The 19,763-nt window shown below is 42.8% G+C and overlaps 1 protein-coding gene across 1 annotated transcript in view; it reads right to left on the bottom strand.

Annotated features, from left to right (window-relative positions):
* The window catches only part of C15H1orf21 (chromosome 15 C1orf21 homolog), a 143,666-nt gene that overhangs the window by 105,511 nt on the left and 18,392 nt on the right, over positions 1 to 19,763 (bottom strand). Inside the window, exon 2 of the mRNA XM_047705816.1 lies at positions 223 to 317. Coding sequence (XP_047561772.1) covers positions 223 to 317 — 95 coding nt within the window. The remainder of the gene's footprint in view (positions 1 to 222; positions 318 to 19,763) is intronic.

The raw sequence follows: 19,763 nt of genomic DNA, 5'->3' as shown, positions 1-19,763 counted from the left end.
TACCATATTTCCCCCTGGAGTGTTCTCTATCAAGATTAAAAAAGGGCTTATTCACGAACAAACAGGATACAGGAGTGATGGAGTGGCCTCCAGGCAAGCTATAAATAGCAACAGCATTTTCAAGAAATCTTGTGCTGGTGTGTAAGTTACAGCTGAAACAGTGCAGATTTTATTACAATGGTGTCACCAAAATTCATTGTTATATGAGAAATGCAATCTTACCAAGTTTTCTTGGTTCCTGGCTGCTATTTTCTGCTCCTCTTCTGCCCCATTTTTCATGTACTTGACCTCTTCCACCGGTTTGATCCTATACTCGTCTGAGCACCAAAAAAAGAAAAGACATTTTATAACTTTTTCACAACAGTAGAAAAGTGTCACTGAGAAAAGCCCCCAGGAGTGTAATTTGTCAGAGCCCTTTCCCTGCAGCCTTCGATGTGGTTCATTTGAAACAATCCGGAAGACGCTTAACCAGCCTCTTTCTAGAAAGTGCTCTCCTCTGCCCATTGGAAAGAGCCCGGCACCATGAAGGCAGCTAATGAACATGGCATTGCCTGGTCCCTTCACAGAGAGCAAAGGGCAGCAGAGGAAAGAGAAGTTATTCTGCCTTTAAAGACTATCTGGAACCGACACATAATAGCGCATTTCACATAATGGTCTAAGAAGTTTCTTCTCCATGAGAACATTAGTTCAAAATGCCTGTGGCAGCAACTTTCAGCAATACACACACACCTTAATTTCCCTCTTTTGCAAAAACGAAATATTGCTTAAGACTAAAGAGTTTAATTGACCAATAAATAGATACCAAAAATGGGGGACTGAAATTTTCCTACTTGTGATCCCCATATTAAACGTGGAGCAGTCTGCAATCACTTCATACACTGCACACATATGTGTGCATATGTGCGTGCACTCACGCACACACACACACGCGCACACACTTTAATCTCTGTACAGTCAGAGGCATGAAGAGCCACAGGATTTAAGGGAGCTCATCGGTATATCACTGCAGACTGGAGAGGTCGTGGGCCTCTAGGTAATGGGATCTCGACTTCCCAACAGCCAGAGAGAGAGAGAGTACAATAAATCTCAGTCTCGTATATAGCACAGGACAAACTCTGGAGAACATACAGCTACGGCTCTTCTCCAGGGCAGCAGTCTGGGAATGACGATGACGCTTCTGTCAAATTCCCGTCAACAGGAAATGACTTGGGAACCCTAAGGTCCAAATAGGTGTGACTTCGAGTCATCTCTAATTTGTTGGAAAAATCACAGAAATTGTGCAAGTGGAAAATGCCACCAGTCAACAAACTGATGGCTGCCGAGCGTAGGCATGGAATAATGCCCATGATGGTCTACCTGAAAGACAGACGTTTATCGCCAAGGGAGTCTACATTTCAGTCCAGGAAGTTGTAATGTAATAAACCTCAACACACTACCTCCTTCCCCCAAGAGGTCTGCTAAAGTAACATTTCCCCAAGTAATTGTACTGTCAAATGTTTCTCAAAATGATCATCCTTAGGAAAGTAGTACATTTGCTTGTATCTGAATAAAGATTCTGTGTTCATGGCTAAGCCAATTGTTTTTTTCCACCTGACAATTCAAGGTAGTTATTGATTCTGCTTCTTTCTGAAGAAATTAGGAAGACCAGTGTGAGGTTACAGTAAAGAGCCCTTCAGGAATACGGACTCCTAAATGTATTAACTAGTTAATCGGTGAGCTCCGATCCACAGTCACAACACAGAAGAATTTCACATTCCAATTTGGCTTTAAGAGGAAAAAAATGAAAGTAAATGAACAAAATGGACACATTTAATTAAGGATTACTTACTCAGAAGTTAGAAAAGCACTTGTTAATTACAAAAAAAAAAGACCAACAAATTATGCCTCCAATATAATTACACAGAGATAAAAATAAAGGTTTAAAAAAAAAAAAAGCTAGAGATGAGCCTCCCTAACTTCAGTTTGGGGCATTAATATTTATAAACCATGGTTCACTTGGATAAATACTAACATTTCACTGGACTAAATTGTGATCTTAATTACTTCTGGTCTCTATTTACATATAAATTCTACACACACGCACATAGTTTTTAAACCTAATTCCAGTGGATTTCTAGGACTGTCTGTAGGATCCTACCCCTCAGCTGAGAGCACTAGGAAAGCACGACATTTTAGGACCTAAACAGAACTTTCTGAAAGATGGTACTTTGCCCACCGCATGGCCAAGGGTCTGTCCTGGAGAAGAGCGACCTTTGCCTTGTCCCTTTCCCTTCACCCACTAAGCCATGGCCCACAGTCCACACTCTCTGGGCCGTCCAGCAACATCCAGTCTTCATTTGCTTTTACCCTCCAGGGAACGCAAGTGAATTGAAAGTAGTAGACAACCTATTAATATTTTCCTAATATATTTCTTCAATGAAACGGGAAACCCACTGGCAACATGACTTTCAAAGCAGCATTATCCCAAATACAGGCTTTTTTTTTTTTTTTTAAACATCAAGGCAGAATCCTCATCAATTCAGAAAGAGGATAGGTTTTAGCGTGTCGTTAACAGCCACGGCTGGCTAGCCGATGCGGAACACAAAGAAAGAAAAAACAAACAGCCACGACTACAAAGCCAGACCTATCATTATTACTTACACAACACACTGCACAAAATCCATTGTGGTATAAAAGAACAACAAAAAAGCCAGCAAGACCCTTCGATAAACCACAATTTGTACAAAGCAAATACTGGGAAAAAAAAAGAAAAGGTCTGTTACATTTCTCAGAGGCTGGGAATGAAGATGTCCATCTGGAAACAGACAACTCATCAACAAATGTGTCACACATTTCCATGGCGATGCAGCCGTCAGGAACAGCACTCGCCAGCAAGCCTCAGCGCGGACGGATGGAGCGTCTCGGGTTCTGACAGCGCACCAGCCAGGCACAAATCCTGTTTTCCTTTGTTTAGGGCACAGGGGAGCCAGTGTGGGACTCTGGGCCCTCTTCATCAAGGCCCACACTTGAGGCAATTAGCGTAGCCACCGGTAGAAGCCAGAGCATCCTGGCATCAGAACAATGTGCCAACTTGATTAAGAGGAGGGAGAGGCAGGACCATCTTCCTCTGGCTCCCTCACACCTGTTCACAATTTTTCTTTTCTTCCTGTTGATCTTGTCAGGTGGCCTATTAAAATGCACATCAGGAACAGGAGGCTGACACCCCGTTCCGAACCCGCTCCCCCTTCTCTCTATGTAAACAGTCACAAGCTGTGCTAGTCAAAATAATTCTGGGGTAAAAGCAATGCATTGGTGATATTTTTAGCATTTTATTCTCCATCCTACATCAGAGAGGGGTCGGATTGTTTTTGCGATGGCTCTGGTATGAAGATACAGTTTCCCACCAAATCTGTGGGCTTCATTTCGATGTACAGTATATATCTATATTGTGTGTGTGTGTGTGTGTGTGTGTGTGTGTGTGTGTGTGTGTGTACAGTATTAGAGCTTTTAGAGCTAGGAAGGGATCAGTCGGCTGCACATGCTTTAGGCAGTATGGACTCACCCCATTTTCTGGATCCTGTCAATTCTTCCATCATCAACAACTCACTGGCCCTATCCTAATTCTCCCAAGTTTTGCCATAAGGTTACCTTTATAATCAAGGCAATGGGCTTTCAGATGAAGCTGTTAGATGGAGAGAAGTGCCGGAGTGAGTTCATAATGCCAGAATTATTTAAAAAAAAAAAAAAAAAAGTTAACAGTTTTCACAGATGTATACATTAGATGGGGAAGGAAGAAAGGCAGAATGCCTTATATGTTATTCTCTCTAGCAAGAAGGGATCTTACAGTTGTTTGCTAAAATGGTGAAATTTGCATCTGCTTTCATACCTTCTTGCTCAGTCTTCTTTTGATCAATGACACATATGTGGTAATAAATTTGTTTTCCAGGACTGTTCCAATTTCAAAAATTCTGTGTTAATGTCCATGTTAATGTCCTCATATTAAGAATGTCCAACATCTGGGCATCTTAACTGAACGCTCTGGATTGTTCAGAATTTGCATGAAGATTCTCTGGTAGACAATTATGATATGCTCAGGAGAACATGAGAGCTTGGGAAAGATATTGTAAGAAGTATTTATAAACGTAAGCCATTGGAAAGAAAACAACCATACTAACCTTATAGCATACACTTGTTCCTCTGGGGTTTCTCCCATTGAATAGCCTATCTTCCAAGCTAACTAAATTTGAGCCTTAAAATCCCGGTACAACTTCAAATTCTTGCTTAAGATCTTTATTTCCTTACTTGGTAGGATTTTTCAAGAAGCAAGTATTCATAATGGCTAAAAGCTTGGCTTCTAGAGCTGGAATGCCTAGCCATTCAACCCTGGGCAAGTTACTCATCCTTTCTGTGCCCTGATTTCTTCATTGGTAAATTGGGAATATCTACAGTACCTAATCTCACACACAGAGTCACACTAATTAATACATGAAAACAGTGCCTTGTCTATAGTAAATACTCAATATATGTTAGCTGCTGCTTTTGAAAGCTCTGCTGGTTCTGCAGGGAATAGTATTCCTAATGTACAAAATCCATCAAGATACAAAAAGAAAAGGTATAACACAAACATCACTAATTAATTAAACCAAAAATTGTGACTTAACTGCATTAACAAATGAAGAGAGAGGAAGTGAGAAGGGGATTTATGATCCAGTTATCATCCATAATAAGGCTTCAGTGTTTTTTCAGCCATGCACCTGTATTACTTTAATCAAAATACTAACTAAAGTACGGTATTACTTCAGTTAGAATAATTTTGAAAGAATAATAAACAACTTCTATGACTGAGAAAAGAAAAGTGACCATTATTTAAGTGAAACCAGGGGTACAACAAAATGGTGCCCTTCTTCCTTCCCTTATGTCCTCATTCAACAGTTGCCATTGGCACCACCTCAGTGTAGCCTACCTTGAGGGCCAAGAGCGAACAAGCGAGATCCCAACTAAGAACAGGCATAATGACTGTTTTCGAGCCAGAAGAGTAGAGATGGCTCTACAAACAAGCAACTGTAGAAGGAAAACCCTTTTCTGGAAGGACAAAGAGGCAGGATTCTCTGAAACTACGAACCAAAGATGGATCTGTGGGTCAAGTGCTGTGGGAAGACATGTCTTCTCACTTCGGGAGACTCCAGCTCACCCGCGGCGCCTGCTTCCACTGGTTCCACTCAACAAACAGCATGTACTGTCCGCTGGGTGCTAAGCCCTGGTCTTTCTCAGGGGTTCATCAGGGACAGTGCATAATGGGGACTGTGTGCCTGTGTTGTTAGTCAAACTGTCTGGCACACAGAAGGTGTTTAATAAAGTCTTTAAAAAAGAGAGAAAAAAGCAGAGAGCTGACTTTAGTTCATACATGAATAACTATTTCCCCTCATCAGTGAATGCTTCAGTCCTGTTTGTCTCAGGGTTACATCTTTTTTTTTTCCTGCTAGATTTTCTGAGGAAGAAAAAGCATCTCTAAATGAAAAAAAAAAACCAAAAAACAAAAAAACAACCCTCTTTGCATTTTTTTTTTTGCATCCAAATGCAATGGGTGTGAAACTGCTTTCAAGTCCATTTTTGGTTTATGGATGTCCTCAATGTGACATTGAGGGTGTCACATAAAACAGTGCCTTGTCTATAGTAAATACTCAATATATGTTAGCTAAATATATGTTACTATATGTTAGCACATTGCTAAAAATGTGCCTGAACTATACAGGCACATCACAGACATAATGTGGGTTCAGTTCCAGACCACTGCCATAAAGCAAATATGCAATAAAGTAAGTCAAATAAATGTTTCAGTTCCCCACGAGATATAGAGATTGTTTACACTATATGATAGTCTATTAAGTACACAATAGCATTAGGTCTAAAAAATCCAATGTACATACCTTAAACTTAGAAATACTTTATTGCTACCTGTAACACTTTCTGCTGGGCTCATGGAGTAGAGTGGAAGCAACACAATTTTTCAATATTAGAAACAATTAAGGAAGAATAAGTTTAGATCATTTGCCAAAATAGCAATCAATGTATTTCTTGCAATTTGACTTCAAGGGCCCTACCATAAAGAAACTGGATCCCAAAGATTACAGGTGAGGTCCATATTTGGGTGGAGGTCAAGGAAGTCCAACCAAAAGAACTGGATTGACTAAACGTGACAAATCTGGACTGAACAAACGTTCTTTGTAAAAGGGCTACTTTGGAGATTATGATTCTGACTTTGGAGGCACTATGTGATTGGCAGTGGAAGGAATTACATGTAAAATTCCTAAAATATGCATTGACTTTTGAAAAATAATAAATAAAAATAAAAATACTTCATTGCTAAAAAATGCTAACCATCATCTGAGCTTTTAGCAAGTCATAATCTTTTTATGAGTGGAACTCGATGTTGATGGGTGCTGACTGATCGGGGTGGTGGCTGCTGAACTCTGGGTTAACTCAGGCAATTTCTGAAAATAAGACAGCAGAGAAGACTGCCACCTCAAAGGAAACTTCCTTTCATGAAACAATTTCTCTGTAGCATGCAATGCTGCTTGACAGCATTTTATACACAAGTAGAACTTCTTTCAAAATCAGAGTCGATCCTCTCCAACACTGCTGTTACTTTGTCAACTAAAGCTACGTAATATTCTACCTATCCACACATCTATCCAACCATCCATCCATCTATGTATCTATCCAACCATCCATCCACCTATGTGTCTATCTAATCATCCATCTATTCACCTATGTGTCCATCCATCCATCCAGCCATCCATCCATCCATCCATGTATAAATGTATCTATCTATCCATCTATCCATCCATCCATCCATGTATGTATGTGTCTATCTATCTATCCATCCACTCTTCCTCCCATCTATGTATCTATGTACCAGTCTATGAATCCATCCATCCATCCATCTATCTTTTGTTGTCATTTCAACAGGCTTCACAGCATCTTCACCAGGAGTAGATTCCATCTCAAGAAAACACTTCCTTTGCTCATTCATAGTAAGCAGCTCCTTAGCCACTCAACTTTGATCATGAGATTGTAGTAATTCAGCCCCACCTTAAGGTTCCATTTTGAATTTTAGTTCTCTTGCTATTTTGCTACATCTGCAGTCATTTCCTCCTCTGAAGTCTTAAGCCCCTTTCTAAGTCATCCATGAGGACTGCAATCACTTTTTCCGAAATCCTGTTCCTGTTGGCATTTAGACCTCTTCCCATGAATCACATATGCTCTTAATGGCATCTAGAATGGAGAATCCTTTCCAGAAGGCTTTCAGCTTACTTTTTCCAGATCAGAAAAATCATCTCTCTATGGGAGTTACAGCCCTATGAAATGTATTCCTTAAGTGATAAGACTTGAAAGTCAAAATTATTCCTTGATCCACAGGCTGCAGAATGGATGTGTTAGCTGACATAAAAACAACATTCGTCTCATTTTATGTCTCCACTAGAGCTCCTGGGTGAGCAGGTATAACGGCAATGAGTGCTAATATTTTGAAAACAAAAACAAGAACTTTTTTTTTCTGAGCAGATCTCAACAATGGGCTTAAAATAGTAAACATGTTATAAACAGATGTGCTTGTCATCCAAGATTTGTTGTTCCATTTCTAGAGCATGGGCTGAGTATATTTAGCATAGTTCTTAAGAGCCAAGTATTTTCAGAATGTGAAATGAGCACTGGCTTCAAGTTCAAGTCACCAGCTGCATGAGTCCCTAGCAAGAGAGTCAGCCTGTCCTTGGAAGCTTTGTAGGCAGGAACTGACTTCTCCTCTCTAGCTATGAATGTGCTAGCTGGCACCGAGAAGACTGTCACATCTATACTGGAAATCTGTTGTATCGTGTAGCCACCTTCATTGATTATCACAGCTAGGTCTTCTGGATAACTTGGTACAGCTTCACCATCAGTGCCTGTGGCTTCCTCCTGCACTTTTGTTATGAAGGCGGCCTCTCTCCTTACGCCTCACTTCATGAACTAACTTCTGCTAGCTTTCAACTTTTCTTCTGCAGCTTCCTCAGTCTTCATAGAATGGAAGAGAGTTAGGGTCTTGCTCTGGATTAAGCTTTGGCTTAAGGGAATGCTGTGGCTGCTTGGATCTTCTATGCAAACCACTTCAACTTCCTCCATCGCAACAATAAGGCTGCTTCACTGATCATTTGTGTGTTCCCTGGAGTACAGCACTTTTAATTTCCTTCAAGAACCTTTCCTTTGCATTCACGATGTGGCTACTACTTGGTGCAAGAGGCCTGGCTTCCAGCCTATCTTGTTTCTTGACGTGCCTTCCTCCTAAGCTTAAGCACTTTCAGTGTTTGATTTCAAGTGAGAAACATGTGACTCTTCCTTACACTCAAAGACTTGGAGGCCATTGTTGGGATATCCACTGCCCCAATTTCAATATTGTGTCTCAGGGGCTAGGGAGGCCCAGGGACGGGGAGGGACGTGGGGGAACAGCTGGTCAATAAAGCAGTCAGAATACACACAGCATTTACCAATGACATCCCCATCGTACATGGGTGTGGCCTATGGCACCCCAAACAATGACAAATAGTAACATCAAGATCACTCATCACAGCTCATCATGACAAGCATAATAATAGTAATGAAAAAGTTTGAAATATTCCAAGAATTACCAGAATGTGACCCAGAGACACAAAGTGAGCAAATGCTTTTGGAAAATGGTGCCAACAGACTTACTGGATGTAGGGTTGCCACAGACCTTTGATTTGTTTAAAAAAAAAAAAAAAGGCGGTATCTGCAAAGTGCAAAGTGCAATAAAGCACGATAAAATGAAATGAAGCATGCTTGTATATCACTGCGCTCTGCTTCTGAACTTGCCTCACCCCTCCTGTCATCCTCATCTTACAACACATTTTGTGTTTCTTATTTTTGCAGCAGTGGGACAGGGTCTGATATCTGCTGGATTGAACAGAATTTTAATATGGAGGCATTACAGAGCAGAGAAGAGTGAAAACTTTGATGACTTCAGCATAGCTAACCCTCCTGCACTTCTAAACCCTCCCCCTCTTGAGAGCTCGTACTGGGTATATCTAAGAAGCTGCTGGGTGCTAGGTTCTGTGACAAGCAATGCAGGGGTTATGGATATAGCTGGGAGTGCCAAGGAGAACCAGCTGTCTGGAGGGGAAGGCGCATGCTCTGAGTGCCCCTCTCCTATCCTATCCGAAGCACATTCCTCAGCACGCACAGACTGACCCCATTCCACTCGGCCATTCCTCACCAGGGCTGATTCTAAATCTGGAACAATCTTAGGCAAGCCAGAGACCGGGTTGAAGGTGCTCATAGACCATTATCAATTCTCTAAGTCAGGCGGTTCCTTAGTGATAATTACTGTACCTTGCTTGTAGAAAGTGATTTTGCCCTCTCCAATGTAATTGTTATTATTAAGAAATTTCTACGGTAATTATAAACTGCCCATTCTAAATGTTTTGAACATTTCAAAACAAGGCTTTGGTACATTTAATAGAAAACACTCTCAGTTCTTTTCAAATCCACCTAATAAAGGGAAAGTGATTTCAAATTAAGATTGTTTGGCACATTATGTGCTAACGATCTAAAAATAGAAGTTGTTCAAAAGTAACAAGCAAGAAAATTAAATGTTTAGACTTTATATGTGTGGAGAATAGACATGGAGAGGTCTGGCCCAGGGGGTTTCTACTAGGGGAAGTAGGAACATTGTACATATTGTACATATCTCCCATGATTTCAAAATCCCCACATGTTAATGTCACAAAGAGCAATTCTCCTATGACTACTGCATCCTTATTCTCTAGTGAAACCTAATGCTTGCTTGTATTTGAAAACCAGAGAGAAAAGGCCTTCGGAGGTGCTGATTCCATTTAGTCTGGCTTTAGTGGAGCAAAACTCATTTCAGCACCCTCGTCCATAAAGGGTACTATCCTTTCCAAAAATAGGCCACGAATTGAAGGGTGGAAGTGGTACCTAGGTTTTATTTTAGTTTGAGGACACCGAGCATTTTTCCATGTGTCGATATCAGTCATTTGTACTTCTGTCTATGCGAAGCATCGCTTCATATCTGTTGCCCTTTTTTTCTTATTGGAGTTATATTTTTTTTTTACTGACTGCTATGAGCTCTTTGAAAACTAAACCTATTTAGGACACACTTCTGGCCCAAAACGGTCTGGGCAAAAACACCCTTGATTTTAGTTTGGACATGAGAAAGTGGAAGGAACTAGCTGCTTTCTGTCTTTGAGTCAAGTATGGGAGTATCTTGTGCTGCTTTTCTGTGTTTCTTTCTTTCAGCATACTTACTGGGCACCTACGATCTGCCAGAGAATATACTGTTCAGTCCTGGGCGTTATGTCTAGGAGGAAAAAGTGTCCCTGTTCTGAAGAGCTCACAGCCTCTTCTGGAGGAGTGGGTGAGGAAGACACAGGAAAACAGGGAAGGAAGGACACAATTTCTATATCTATGAGAAGGACATGTATTGGGTGGTTGTGATAAAAAGGAGATAAAAGGGTGAGACCCGCTAAGGAAGGCTGGGGAAAGCCTTGGAGGAGGTGATGTATCTCAGTGGAGTCCTGAGGAGCACTACTGTCAGGAGGAAGGACAAGTTCAGGCAACAGGCCAGGGAGTACAGAGGCCCAGTGAGGCAAATGGGAACTACAAGCAATTCAATATGGCCAACATGAAGAATTCCAGGGGGGCACAATAATGTTAAGAGAAGAGCTGATAGGACCAGTCCAGGAAGACCTGATATGCAAGTCCCACTGAAGAGTCAGCCTCTATTCTGAATTGAATGGTGGTGGACTCGCTGCCCCAGTGCCCAGCACTGAGGCCACCAGGTCAACTGTCTGTCCTTTGGACTGTCCTTAACCATCTCTTCTGGAAAGACTCCAACCACCTTAATCCAAGGCTTTCTGCTTCTCTCTGAAAGAAGCTGCAGCAAAGGAAGAATGAATGTACATCTCGAAATGGGCCAGTTGGTCGAGGAAGGGTAGGAAGAACACGTAAGTAAGACAGGGAAAGAGCCAGAGAGAGAATTCACAGAGAGTAGTAAGGGAGTAGAGTCTTTATCTTGGATTCAGCTGATGGGGTGCTGGTGGGGCACTGGTGGGGCACCACATATGCCAGAATGTGTTTCCTGTCTCCAACAGGTATACCTTCAACTGGGGACGGGAAAGTATTGTAACACTAAGAATAGGGAGTGGTTGAGATGGGGGATGTATAATCTCTCCTGGGGCAAAAAAGAATGCAACTGACTCTGATGCCAGCTCCTTCCCCTTCAAGAGGACAACAGATCACTCCAGATGGAGCACTGGTTTCAAAAGGCCTTTCTCTTCCAGCCCTGCCTTTGTGACTTCCCAGCTGAGTGCCATGGAAGCAGGGTACCTCTCTTAGTGAACTATGTGTTCTGGGATGTGTGCATGGGGTGCTTGTGGTCTCATAGCATTCTTAGGTCTTGTCCATGTCTTTGAGAGGACAGGATGAGCGGCGCCCACTGCTGCAAGGATAAAAGGGTGATAAAGCCTCTCTCACTATAGCACCTTAAATAATTAACACTCCACCTGCAGGCCCCATTCCCAAATCATATAATCATTTCAGAGGCCACACAACACATTTCCCTCATTCATTTGGGGTTCATTACTCAGTGATCAGGAACTATTATCCAGTCATTAAGGGCCCCTGGACATTCATCTCCTGACAAGCTCCCACAAAAGACACACAACCAGATCCAAATCGAGCCCGGATTCCTTTATGAATGCATATGCACACTGAGGCTTTCGAATGGGGCGGGGGGTAATTTCTACAACATCCAGTAATAATTTCCAATCAAGAAATAGAATGAGTGGTCGAGGAAGATCCAGAACCGCTTTCAGAGAAGAGGGCATGAGTGGTTGTTCTGACAACAAATATCAAGTTTCTCAAGAGCTCTGCTCTGACTTTTCCCTAGTGCTGGATCTCCATCCACCGAGGCCGCAGGGACTCTTAAAAAGTTGGAGGCCCGTGAATTCCTCTCTGCTATTCTCCACCGGCCTCCTGTTATCTTAGATTAACATTCGTGATAAAAGTCTGCCCAGTCATCTATGCTCTCTTCTGCTGACTTAATCCTCATGTGAGCTCTATGAGGCAGGAATGCCCCCTTTCTGCAGATGCAGAGATCAGTCTTTGATTGGCTGGTCTAGTGGCAACGCTGGTTCAAATCCAGGTTAGTCTGAGCTGAGGGCCAGGTTCTTAACCACCAAGTCAGTTATTTTTGGTTTTGTTTTTTTTTTTTTAAAGATTTTATTTATTTATTTGACAGAGAGAGATCAAAAGTAGACGGAGAGGAAGGCAGAGAGAGAGAGAGAGAGGGAAGCAGGCTTCTTGCTGAGCAGAGAGCCCGATGTGGGACTCGATCCCAGGACCCTGAGATCATGACCTGAGCCGAAGGCAGCGGCTTAACCCACTGAGCCACCCAGGCGCCCCGGTTTTGTTTTTTTTTAAACCACAAAGCACAGTAAATAATTATTTACCTAATTATTTAAATATTTAAATAAATTTAATTAAAAATTAAATTATTAAATAATTATTTACAGTAAATATTATTTGGGGAGATGATATAGGCATAAAGTATGAATGGATTCAGACAGAACTTGGATAAATGTGTAAATCACAGAGATATGAATAAAAGTTACAAAGACATCTAACCTTGGAAAGTAACATCAGGAAAAATGCTAGCCCCTCCCTTGTCAGGTCTCTGGAAACTCTATCAGTGGAAGATAGCATCCCTGTGCTCTTAAAGTTAGCAACTAATATGCCATCCAAAGTAAGAGCTACATGAAACCTTTGTAAAAATGGTGATTTGACCACCACTGTATTTAACAGCGGAAAACTGAGCTTTTCTCCAATATGTAATTACTGCAATGTCTTCACAAAAACTTGTGTTTTGAGAGATAACTTAATGTTAAGGCTTCTGCCATACTACTACAACTCTGATACGTGATCATTAAGACCAAGGAATAAATCTAGGACCTCTCCGGTCACTGGAGTAAGACAGAGGAGGAGGGGGAGGGAGAGGGGAAAAAAAGAGAAGACGAGGTGGAGGGATTAAAGAAGAAAGGAGAGCTACCATTTACAGAGCCCTTTTAATGTTCCAGATCCAGTTCTGAAAGCCTGACATACGACAACCCATTTAATACTCACAAGGGCTCTAGGAAGTAGAGTCATTAATGTCTCTATCATACTAAAAAGGAAACTGAGGACAGAGCAATCATTGACCTCGATGAACGACCTAGTGAGTGGTGGGACGGGCCCAGGTCTTGAACTCAACCCGTCTGATTCACACCTCATGCTCTCATTCAACTCTCCCACAAATGTATAGTAAAGTGAATTTCTGAGAAAAAGAGAAATCCTTTTTGTATAGAGAACTATTATATGTTTCCACACCGCGTACTCTCTGTCTGAATGGAAGATTCAAAAGGCACCCCTAAGATAAGCCTTTTCAAGTCAGTCATTAAGAACTGTATTATCATAAAATAAGGCTGAAAGTCACGTAAACAGTAAACTGTTAGGGTAAACTATAAGGCAGCAACAACTATAAGGCAACTATAAGCCAACTATAAGGCAGTTACCTTCCGAAGAGGTAACGAACAGAGCGGCTCACACGCCCTCCGCTATTTATGCAGTTGATAAAATTCCACTGTTCTCAGAAGGACCTGAAATGTGAGTTGTTTTTCTAGGGCTGGCAGTAAACTTCTGCGGATTCATTTGCAGTCAGCTCCTCACTACGTCCAAGATCAATGGTCCTGAATTTGCAGGATGGCTCTTCAGGATGAGGAATTCCAACGACCATTCCAGAAACTCTCTCCCATTTAATGGGTGCCGGCCACAACCAGCTAAACCACTGAACAATTTGTCCGGTGGCTCTGTGTGTGTGTGTGTGTGTGTGTGTGTGTGTGTGTGTGCGTGCATGCGTGGGTATGTGTAAGGAAGAAGTGCATTTTAATGTCCATTCGACTTCATTCCTTTCGTTGGGTTCCGACTTACGTGGATTTCTGTTAAGGAAAAGATTCCCAGATAATAACCAAAACAGAAAGTAGTATTAGCATTCGAGCCTCCAGCACCCCACTGCTGAGACGCCTTACTGAGGAACTGCATGAGGCCAGACCTGCTTGTGTGATTCTGGGCTGCAGTCTGGCAAAGGAGTGAGGAGGCTGGTGGGAGAGTAGCAGCAGGCCGGGTTCACACCAGAAGGGGGAGGGTTAATAAGAGAATTGTTAAGGCCAGGCACAGGAAAGCTCAAGGGGGCCCGGCTGGAAGGGAGAGTTTTGTGGAAGATGAGACAGGGAAAAGGGGAGATTTTCTTAGGGGGTAAAAGGGAGACAGACAAAGTCACCCGAGAGCTAGAGACTTATGGCCGTAGACTTCAGTATGCTGTGCTGTGGTTCATGAATGGCAATGCCTTGTGACTTTTTGAGATTATTCAGTAAAAACGTAACTTGCTTTTCAATGATCTTTAATGTTTCTTTTAATACGCCTCTGAAATGAAGCTGGCTTTCAGGGGCCTGACTCAGTCTGGCTTAGACAACCGTGAGTGTCAGCAAAATCATTAACAAGAACAGAAGGAGCCTGGATAGAGTCATTTCCAGTTAAAGTCATTCCCAAGTTTGTAAGCACTGCCACTGCAGTTTGAAAATGGAAAGCTAAAATACAATGTGTGATAAAATAGTGTAGCCTCTCTACTTCGGAAAAATATTCATGACCTGCCTTTCACGGCAGCGATCTCATGAAAGAAATGCACACACTCATGGAGAAAGGCCGTGAAGTGTTTAGGGAGGGCGCTCAAACACGCACAGAAGGGACACAAGGACTCTCGCGCTTCTCCTCTTTGACAAGTCTGTAGATCTCTTCTCGCAAGAGCTTCATTCACATAAAACAAAAGATCATTTTCAGCTGCTATGAATCGCCAAGTTATCTTCCTCTCAAAGAGGAAAGTGGGCTCCGACAGCTCGAGGAATAATGTGTCTGGGTGAGGGGAACAGCGTGCTCGAGGACAGTGTAATGGCAAGCGGCGCAGCAAATAAGATCACACCGTCTTCCGCAGCCCGTTTCTTCTGCATGAGCCTATTTTAGTAGCCCGTTCTGCTCAATAGGTTTGTGAAAGACAGTGGGCGTTTTGATTATTTATCTTTCGGGGAGAGGGGATGACGACTCATTCATAAGGGCATCTGAGGGGTTCAATTAAATTCAAATCGACTAACTTGAGTGACAGTGGCCAGGCAGTCTCTTGTAGTGAGAGCCCAAAGACTAGAACTGATGGAGAGATGGTCCTCAGGGACTCTCACCCACCATCTACATGTAAGCTATTTAAATGTGTATCAGGGGGCGCCTGGGTGGCTCAGTGGGTTAAGCCTCTGCCTTGGGCTCAGGTCATGATCTCAGGGTCCTAGGATTGAACCCCACATCGGGCTCTCTGCTCAGCAGGGAGCCTGCTTCCCCCTCTCTCTCTGCCTGCCTCTCTGCCTACTTGTGATCTCTGTCTGCCAAATAAATAAATAAAATCTTTAAAAATAAAAAAATAAATGTGTATCAGGATCGCAAAACTTCTTAAAGCTGACATTCCATTTTGGCTCCTCAAGAGGGATGTATAGAAGCAAACAAGACAAAACACAACAAAAAACCCCGCTGTGTCATCTGATACATGTCAGAAGGGCAATTATCAAAAAGACAAGAAATAGCAAGTGTTGATGAGGCTGGAGGAAAAAACAGAACCCTCGTGCACTGTGGGTGGGACTGTTAATTGGTGCGGCCCCTATGAAAAGCAGTATGGCGGTTCCTGAAAAAATAAAAAAAATTAGAACTCTCATATGATCTAGAACTCCCACTTCTGGGTGTATATCTAAAGGAAAGGAAATCAGAATCCTGAAGAGCTACCTGTACACCCGTGTTCACTGCAGCACTACTCACAAGAGCCAAGGTAGGGGAACAACCTACATGTCCACTGACAAAGTAATGGTGAAAGAAAATGTCTCACACACACACACACTCACACACTCACACACACCCCACGCTGGAATATTACTCAGTTGTGAGAAAGAAGGAAATCCTAACGTTTGTGACAAGCCGCAGAGATCCTGAGAGCGTTATCCCAATGAAATAAGTTAGAGAAAGTCAAATATGGATGATATCACTTATATGCAGACTCTAAAAATGTTAAACTCACAGAAATAGAGTAGAATGGCGGCTGGTGGTAGCTGGGGGAGGGTGGGGGAAATGGGGAGCTCTAGGTCAAAGGGTACCACTTTCGGTCATCAGATAAAGAAGTTCTGGGGATATACGGTACAGAATGGTGACTATAGTTAACAATGCTGTATTATATACTTGACAGTTGCTAAGGGAGTAAATCTTAAGTGCTCTCACCACATACACAAAAAACAGTAATTATGTGAGGTCACAGACAGACATGTTAACTGACCTTATTGCTTAACCATTTTCCAATATACATGTGTACCAAATCATCAGGTTGTAAGCCTTCAATTTATACAATGCTACAAGTCAATTACACATAAATAATGCCGAGAAAAAAGTGACAAAAATAAAAAAAGAACTGCTGTAATTTCTAAGACTTTGGATGACTTAAATCAGACATTTTTAACGTAGAGAAGTATGAAAGGCCCACACATTTTTATACACACAAAGGAGAATTTGGGAGGCCAGCTCACAGAGAGGCACAAAATAGCCATAGGTTTTCAGCACATTTGTACCACTTTCTTTCAGCTAGCTTTCTGAGATGTTGCTTGGACTCAAAGGCCTAAGTTCGGTAAAATCTCAGAGTTCAAAGATTTTCAAGTAATAATGTAAGACCTGACGTGGTTCAAGGTTCGTTCTACTTTGGGTCACATCTGAAGCAGCACGTGTAGTTCAAAGAGGCCTTGCAGCCAATCAAGGAGTAATTATGGCTCCATGGCCTTTCACACGCCCGCCACGGCCGTTTCCAGAAACAACCTCGATCACCATCTGGGACATCTGTTCCCTATGGAATGAGCCACATCCCCTACTCTAAGGTGGGTTTTGGGTCTTGAAATCTGTCCTGGACTAGGACTTCCACTCTCCCCTTACCTTGGGCACAAGCTAGAGGTTACTCACTTATTTTCTCAGGATGCTCTCTGGGTAGCTCTGACCTTGGCTTACCAAATCTACTCTAATCATCCCTCTCTTACCTCCTCCCTTTTCTACCCCATCCAGTTGGCCATCTAATTTCTTCTTCCACTTTCGGTCAGCTTCTCCTCTCTCCACAATCTTTGGAGTTAAATCAAGCCCCCTTCACCCCCAAGCCCAACTTTCTGCAAAGAGTGACATTTACACATTTACCACATCTTTTCACGGTTGACTTTTTTCTTCTGGAAGATTCTGATGAGCACAAAAGAGCAGCTTTTGTGGAGTACCTCGAAGCATAGGGATGCTGTTACAAGGTGATGGAGGTGGTAGGGGGCTGGGCAGGACAAGGAAGGAGGGTACTGATAGCATTCGTTCCTTAAAAGGTAACAGTACAAACTGGAAAAGCGATCCCAGTGGAAAATTATCTGAGGGTTTGGTATGTTTTATTTGTGTGTATGTATCTGTTTTCATGCCTCATAGGATGCCACTCCTGTTCTGGGGAAATGGGAAAGATAACTAAATGGAGATGGTGGATACATCTGAAGCAAAGAGAACAGGAGCATGGACCACAGCTCAGAGCAGGGGAAGAAGAAACTAGAGCTCAGAGTTCCACGAGGAACAAAGAGGGCAGGAGTAAGGGTCAGCGTTGGGGGCCAGGGGGAGAACGGCAATCAAGGGAAGGGAGGTGAGAGCAGACACTGCCTCCTCAGGGACCTGTAGCCGTTAACCCACTTGCTAAAAATGAAAAAAAAACAAGTCATGTCTGAAGATCCCTTCACAATTAGGCTGACTGAAATGAAACATGCTGGTTTCTATCAGAGCCGATGAAATGCTCAAGAGAAGAAGCAACTCACCCCAGAGCTTTCAGAGTCCTGAAGTGACTCTCTTTACCTGGGTCATGCCCCACACCTACTTACAGCCAAGCACTATCACCAGAGAACAGAACCCTGGGCATTGTATCCCTTACAGACCCTATCTTGCAAAAGTCTTTACTTGTACAATACTATGTTGCTAAGTCTCAGAACAGTCTTTGCTTCAGAACCTATAAACCTTGGCTTGCTTGAACCACTTACGGGAGCCTCTATTGTACATAATCCCACCCAGCACTCCCGCTCCCTCACTGAGAAACCTGCAGAAGAGACGTGCTCTAATAAAGACCACATTTCATCATCCCCTGAATGTACCCGGAATGTGTCCACATCACCACCTCCACTGACACCTCCCCAGTCCACACCACCATCCCCTCCTGCCTGACCCCGCCTCTAACCATCACCTGCTTCCTCTCTTGCCTTGTACAGTCTATGCCCAACACAGCGGCCAGATTAAGCTTTTAGATTAAGCCCAAAGTCGGACTATATCACTCCCTAACTCCCTCAATCCTCTCCTGGCTTCTATTACATTTAGAATAGAGTTTGGAATCTATACCTGAGCTACACGGCAACACAGAGTGAGGTGATCAGCCATCATGCTCCTGGCATGAAGACCTCACTCAGGCTTTTCCCTGGAACCCTCCCGCAGGCTCCCTCGCAGGGATTTGGCCCTACTGTTCCTCTGCCTCAACCACTTTGTTCCTGGGTGTTCCTGTGGCTTTTGCTCCCTTACTGCAGGTCTCTGCTCAAAAGGTCAATGACTCGGACAAACCTTCTCTGACCTATGCATTTAAAATAGCCACTCGTCACTCTCTGTCCCTTTATTTTTTCATTGCACGTATCCCCATCTGACCGGGTGTTATCTGTCTCTCTGCTTAGTGTCTGTGTCACTCCCTAAGATGGGAGCCAAATGTGGGTGGTTACTGGCTCACGACATGTTATATCCCCTAGGAAAAGCCAGTTTATAGCAACGGATCAATAAATATCTCTGAAATGAGTAACTGATTTTCAGAGTTCCATCGGAGTTAAAAGCATATTGTTTTTCATTTCAACACTTGGGAATTGAGCAATCATATTAGGGGAAACAGCGAAAGAACAAAGAAGGAAAGCCATGGTCAAAACTCAAGGTCTAGGGGATCCCGGTAGCTCAGTTGTTGGGTGTCTGCCTTTGGCTCGGGTCATGATCCCAGGGCCCTGGGATTGAGCCCTGCATCAGGCTCCCCGCTCGGTGGGAAGCCTGCTTCTCCCTCTGCCTGCCACTCCCCCTTCCTGTGTTCCTTCTCTTGCTGTGTCTGTCTGTCCAACAAATAAATAAAATCTTAAAAAAAAAAAACAAAAAAAACTCAAGGTGTAAACACCTTTTTTTAAAAAAGAAGATTTATTTATTTATTTGAGAGAGAGCAAGAGAGAGTACCAGTGAGGGCAGGGGCAGGGGTAGAGGGAGAAGCAGACTCCCCACTAAGCAGGGAGCCCTGACACAGGGCTCGATCCCAGGACCCTGGGATCATGAACTGAGCTGAAGGCAGATGCTTAACCGACTGAGCCACCTAGGTGCCCCAAGGTCTAAACACATTTAAATAAAAAAAAAATTCTTGAGTAAGAGAAGGCAACCAGATGTAAAGCAGTCACGAAAAATGTCAAAATGTTGATGCAACATTAAAAATAAAATACTATTTCACATATCATTGGATGATACCTTCTTTGGTCAAGGATCAAAGTCAACAGTGACATTTATACAGTGAAGCATGGGTACGTGTAGCTAGAAGGGAA

This window comes from Lutra lutra, chromosome 15 (genome assembly GCF_902655055.1).
Source record: "Lutra lutra chromosome 15, mLutLut1.2, whole genome shotgun sequence".
Lineage (NCBI taxonomy): Eukaryota > Metazoa > Chordata > Mammalia > Carnivora > Mustelidae > Lutra > Lutra lutra.
Note: the sequence above shows the minus strand (reverse complement) of the source record. Positions and strands in the feature narration are given on the sequence as shown.